Here is a 6,419-nt window from a genome sequence, read left to right as displayed (position 1 = left end):
AGCAGCTAATTGTTACCAGTAGCAGGTACTGATACCTAAGGTGGTTCTTATTTGCTGACTTGTCCTAATTTGCTAAAATTTGACAATAGAGTGGGATGGAAGTGTGAAGTCTTTGGCTTCCAAGTGACCCTGCCTGGTGTATGTATCAATTATCTCTTAATAGAGAATTGTAAAAAGTGGTGAGGTCATTTAAACATCATTTATGGCGCTAACAATGTAGCGTTCTGACATTGACGCTTGTGCCCTAGTGACCTGTGGGTTCTATTCATTTTAGTGGGATGTGGGACATCTGGAGGAGAATTTAAACCCTTAATTTCCTAAGAGTGGCTATCCTTCAACAAAAAAGCTTCAAAAAATGACTCCAACGAGAGACTGCTGAATTGGAATTAATTTGCAAACTGGATACAATTAACTTAGGCTTGAATAGAGGCTGGGAATGGATGAGTCATTACACAAAGTAAAACTATTTCCCCATGGTATTTCTCCCCCCCACCCTCCACTGTTCCTCAGATATTCTTGTTAACTGCTGGAAATAGCCTACCTTGCTTGTCACCATGAAAGGTTTTCCTCCCCCCCCACTGCTGGTGATGGCTTATCTTAAGTGATCACTCTCCTTACAGTAAAAAGAAGAGGAGTACTTGTGGCACCTTAGAGACTAACAAATTTATTAGAGCATAAGCTTTCATGAGCTACAGCTCGCTTCACAGTGTGTATGATAAACCCATTGTTTCATGTTCTCTGTGTGTGTGTGTATATCAATCTCCCCTCTGTTTTTTCCACCAAATGCGTCCGATGAAGTGAGCTGTAGCTCATGAAAGCTTATGCTCTAATAAATTTGTTAGTCTCTAAGGTGCCACAAGTACTCCTCTTCTTTTTGCGAATACAGACTAACACGGCTGCTACTCTGAAACCTGTCATTAATTTCCTTAGGGTTTGTTTCCTTGGGGGGGAGGGATAACTCAGTGGTTTGAGCATTGGCCTGCTAAACCCAGGGTTGTGAGTTCAATCCTTAGGGGGGTCATTTAAGGCTCTGGGGCAAAACTTGGAGATTGGTCCTACTTTGAGCAGTGGGTTGGACTAGATGACCTCTTGAGGTCCCTTCCAACCCTAACCTTCTATGATTAAGTATACTTTTATGCTGGTGTGATCTCTGACCATTACAGTTCATCAAGTCAGCAGGCAGGCACAGGCAGTAATGCGCTTGTCCTGTTACCTTGACTGAGAGGTTTCTGATCAAAAGGAGTGTAACTTCCAGGAAGTTCCTGGGGTAATATCTTGTTGGAGATGAAAGGGCTTGTTCAGAAAGAGATTTTGGAGTCTATAGTGTAAAGATGAGCCAGATGGGTTTGTCTCCGTGCAGATATATATTAGTCTTTGGGGACTGGGTAGAAAGGAGTATTTTGGATTTCCTATTTCCCTTACTGAGGGCCATCTATGCTCACCTGAAATTTTTCCTGGCAGAAGCAGTTCCTACCTATTTATTACAGGATCAAAATATGGCTGCCATCACACAGAGGCATTATTGTTGGTGGAGGTGAGAAGAGGGCCAAGAAGTCCTTTCCCTCCCACACACACTCCCATGCATGTGGAAGCCATGTTGTTGCTGCTGCCTAAATACCCTGATGGCAAACAGGTAGGGGCAGAAGGCACTGCCAGCTATACTGAGCACTCCAGAGGAGCCATGCACTGTGTGGAGTGTATTCTGCCACACCTGTTCTGTAGTGGTGAGGGAAACCCTCATTCCCCAGTGCTCCTGGTGGCCCCAGCGCTCAAGACACTTTAGCTGTATGACAAGATTCTTAGGAAACATCCTCATAGTACCTGCTAGATAACACTTGATACCAAACACATTTCTGAAGTAGAGAGGACCAAGCTCACATTCCTATCTTTACGGGACTATTTAAAAAGCATTTTACAAGCTGAATTTTAGGGCTATTGCATGAAAAACCCTTAATGAGCATTTAAAAATAAATCTCTATTAGTCCCTTTCCACTACATAGTAGGTCAAACAGTCTATTGGTAAAGAAACATTGAATGCACACACAACATTGAGAGTAGTGCAAAATATTATAAATAGTATTTAAAATACTTATAAATTCTTTTTGAAAGCAAGCTCATAGGCAGAAAATCTACCATTGTGCTTTATACAGACTTATGCTTTTGTCACTGTTATATTTATCAAGCAACAAGATACCATCACAAAAATTACACTCAGGACCATGGTGCTCACATCACCTCATTGCTCTCTGATTTAATTTTTGAGACATTTTCTTGAGCCTTTTCCCTCACTGTTAAAACCTAACCTAACTTAACTTGTCTTGATTGTGTTGTCACTTCTCAACAGCTCAGTCACCTTTATTACTGCAAGGTGATGACAAAAATGAACTATTTTTTTTAGCAGCAGGGTGGATTTGATTTAAATCACTAGTCAGGAAGACTTCATTTAATCACGGATTTCAACATAAGTGTTTGGGCCTCAGCATACAATGCCAAACCAAAGCTTTCCAAAATACAGTGCGGTGGACAGTGATGAGTTGCACAGTGGTATATCTATTCATGGTGCACCATGCTCTGAATTGATACAAGTGCTTCTGGTGAGTACCCTCACTGCCAAGACCAGGAATCCAATAGGCATATGCACAAGTGACATAGTAACCGTAGCAAGAAGAAAAGGAGTACTTGTGGCACCTTAGAGACTAACAAATTTATTAGAGCATAAGCTTTCGTGAGCTACAGCTCACCAAATGCATCCGATGAAGTGAGCTGTAGCTCACGAAAGCTTATGCTCTAATAAATTTGTTAGTCTCTAAGATGCCACAAGTACTCCTTTTCTTTTTGCGAATACAGACTAACACGGCTGCTACTCTGAAACCTGTCAGTAACCGTAGCGAGTCTATGTTGGCATAACTTGAGTTAACATACCCTTGTAGTGTAGATATGGCTTTAGGTATATGAAATGTTTGGGAGAAGTAACAGGAATTTCCTAAGGTGCCACAAGTCCTCCTTTTCTTTTTGCGGATACAGACTAACAGGGCTGCTACTTTGAAACCTAAGTATGAGAGAAGGCCATGATTCATTCCGGTGTTTAGGGTCCAGCTTCTGTGGAACTGGCCTTATTGCACTCTAAAAGCTCAGGAACAAAGAGGCACATAAGAACAAAATATCATGTATTTATTAAAATTCCTTGACTTCAGAGTGTGTAACTCATGTTTTTAGAATTTTTGTGGTTGTCAAGCTATCTGGGGTTGTAGATGTGTTCATTATGTTTTGAAGGCCAAAATTATAAATGGGTTCAACAAAGAATTAGATCAGTTCCTCAGGATAGGTGTATCCGCTATTAGTCAAGATAATCAGGGATGCATTCCCATGATCTGGGTCTCCCTAAACCTCTGACTGCCAGATGCTGGGAGTGGACAATGGGATGGTTCACTCAGTGATTGCCTGTTCTGTTCATTCCCTCTGAAGCACCTGGCACTGGCTGCCGTCGGAAGACGGGATACTGAACTAGACAGACTATTGGTCTGATCCATTATGGCAGTTCTAATGTATAGCAAAAATCTGCTGTAATTTTTGCTCTTTGAGAAAGATGTTACATGAGATAGTATACTGCCTTTATTGAATATTTGAGAATCAAGTTCTACACACAAGCAATGGCATTCGGAAAAACGCTAAGGGAGGCTTTTTTTGAGAGGCAAAATAACAGTTACAAAAGGCAATCACCATTCATAGATTAAATGAAAACAAAGTTTTGAGACCAGGCCAGAAATTCAATCAGACTGGAAGTCAGAGGATCCAACAGAATAAACTTTTCTAAAAATAAGAAGAAAAAGTTAGACTTATAAATTTGAAATTAGAAAGCACAGTAAAAACGTAATGCAATAAATAATAAACATTGTGCAATAATAGACACAGATGTTATTGCTAAAACTACTAGCAAGTACTTATACATATTTTCAATGAGTATTTGTTGTTAAATTAAATAGCCCAATGACATGCATTTGCACAATAATAAAGCTAAATGGTGAAGTGCTAAGAGGAATTCAGGGAATCCCAGCGGCAGATAAGTCAAATTTGTGAACTGCTATGAGACTTTATGCAATCAGATACACTGATAAGGGATTCTTTATTTCTGAGGGGTTATATGTAAAATGTTTCACTGAATTAAGTCTTTTGCAGCACCTCAGTAGGTTACATCAGACAGAGAGCAGCTGCATTGCCTGTGCCTTTAAGGAAAGGGATGCCATTGGGAGCCTGTGCCTTTAAGAACCCAGCCCTGGGAAGCCATGCTAAGAGTTACTGTTTGTGGGAGGGAAAATAAAAAGCCCCTCTGTCCCGCCACCCTATTTTTTTTGCAAACACTGGTGTCTCAGTTCACCAGGGTAACTGTTACCACCTGTGCTGGGGTCTTTGCCCTCTGGCAGCGCCTCACCCCTGGGCTTTATCTTTATCCTTCTCTCCCCCATCCCTGATTTTGCCCTTCAGCCCCTATCCTAACCCTGCCTCCAGCTGTTTGACCCCCTCCCCCCAAAACCAGTCAATTTCTGCTCCCTGCTCAGACCCTGGCCATCCCTCTCCTTCGATTTGCCCCCTTTGCCCCTTTTAACTCCTTTAAAAAGTAGTCTGTAGAATCCTATGCCAAGTAAGAGCAGGGTGAAGGCCAGTGGCTTCAACAGATGTTACTGAGCATACTCTGTGCACCCTAGTAGCAAATTACTACAGATAGCCATTTCTCGCACTACACCATTGCTGTTGTAAACTGCTGATCTGAAAGTAATATGCAACTCTCACATAGCAGATTGTCGCATTTTCTAGTATTGATACTGCGGCTCATGCTTCAGCACTGGCCCACTCATAATCTTCCTGGCCCTTCCTGATGCCTTGGAACATGAGGGAGAGTAACACTGCAGTCAGGGATTGAAAAATTCATTGCTGTGATATGGACATTTCTCGTTTAGCATCTATGAGTTTGCATTATTTGAAGGAGAGGAATAGCTAGAGAGGGCTGGGAAGACACAGTCCCTATTTTCTCTCAGTTTTCTACAATTTCTCAAAGGGCTGTCCTGCTTTCTGGAGTGAGAAGCTAGGGAGCCTTGCCTGCAGCAGAAGGGAATGGTAGAGCAAAGCCCAGGCTGCTGGTTATCAATGGCAATGAAACTGGTTGTAGCACTCTGTGCTTCTCCATTCCCCACCCATTCACCTGTCACAGGTATTTATTTGATGGGGGTGTGCTTGTCTTCAATCCCCACCGCCATACTTACCCCTAGTTGGATGGACTGAGCTTCCTTTCTGCTCAGGCTGGCAGTGGTGGGTATTCACCACTAGTGTTTGTCCTGCTCCACCTTTTTGCAGCACTTTGGAGATAATTTTACTTGATTCCACCCCTACTCCAAGGTGGATATAGGGTGCCCTTAGTGTTGTTTCTTCTGCCTTACAGCTGTCCAAGTGGCTACTCACTGTTACCTCTTTTCACCTTCTCGCCTCCACTGCTGCTGACGCTAACATGAGGGAGCTCTAGGGAGCTCTTTTAGACATCCTAAGGGGGAATGGTACTCATTTTCTAAGGTGCATGCAAGTCCTCCAGTTAGAGAGAAATCCCATATTGGGTTAACAGCACTGAGCCTCCATTCTGTTTAAGAAAGGACAATTGGGGGAAAGTGGATGCTGCAGTTCACATGCAGGTTCTGGTAACATCTATATAGGAAGCGGCAGTGCTCAGATATTGTGCTTCTTAGCAATAGAAGTGTTTGGCAGCATATTCTTGCCAGGTTTGACGGTTTGTCTCTAGATTCTATTGCTGCTGTCCTCCTGAAATCACACTGCTTTAGTGGCTGCTGTCAGCAACCATGAGCTGCAAAGAGTCTAAACCAGTCACCGATAATGTTCCCTCTAATTTTTTATGTCCACGTGCGGAATAATTTTGTTATGTGCACCAATATTGAGGTGATGTGTGGTGGAGGTGGAGATGATGGGGTTGGGGCAGAAGGTTGGGTGCAGGAGGTGAGGGCTCTGGCTACGGGTGAAGGCTCTGGGGTGGGGCTGGGGATGAGGGATTTGGGGTGCAGGAGGGGGCTCAGGGCTGGGGCAGAGGTTTGGGGTGAGGGGGGTATGGGCTCTGGGGTGGGGCCAGGGATGAGGGGTTTGGGGTGTAGGGTGCCCTGGGGCTGTGGTGGGGAGAGAGGACTTCCCCCAGCCCTCTCTCACCGCAGCAGCTCGGGGCCAGGGGAGGGGCGCCTCTCCCTGGCAGCTCCGGAGGGCCTTGGCTGGGCTGGGGGACATGTGTGGCCCTAAATAGCCTTCTGCATGGCCACACAGCTTATAGGGAACTTAGGTCACAGAATGTGACCTATTTCCTTATGATGCTCTGTTCCAGAAGTGCTAAAAGCTGAAATTAGCTTCAGAATTGTACCCCTTGCAGAAGC

General features: G+C 43.8%; 1 protein-coding gene and 1 long non-coding RNA gene across 7 annotated transcripts in view; both read left to right on the top strand.

Annotated features, from left to right (window-relative positions):
• LOC122459667 overlaps window positions 1-6,419 on the top strand; it is a 1,177,620-nt gene that overhangs the window by 431,066 nt on the left and 740,135 nt on the right. The window lies entirely within an intron of this gene.
• PPP1R21 (protein phosphatase 1 regulatory subunit 21) overlaps window positions 1-6,419 on the top strand; it is a 68,385-nt gene that overhangs the window by 470 nt on the left and 61,496 nt on the right. The window contains exon 1 of one of the 6 annotated variants that reach the window (XM_043512304.1): window positions 1,580-1,633. The exons of the other annotated variants lie outside the window; for them this stretch is intronic. Within the exon in view, the coding sequence (XP_043368239.1) occupies window positions 1,580-1,633 (54 nt within the window). Of the gene's footprint in view, window positions 1-1,579; window positions 1,634-6,419 lie in introns of those variants that run through there. 6 annotated transcript variants of the gene reach the window in all.

Source organism: Dermochelys coriacea, chromosome 3 (genome assembly GCF_009764565.3).
Source record: "Dermochelys coriacea isolate rDerCor1 chromosome 3, rDerCor1.pri.v4, whole genome shotgun sequence".
NCBI classification, from domain to species: domain Eukaryota; kingdom Metazoa; phylum Chordata; order Testudines; family Dermochelyidae; genus Dermochelys; species Dermochelys coriacea.
Note: the sequence above shows the minus strand (reverse complement) of the source record. Positions and strands in the feature narration are given on the sequence as shown.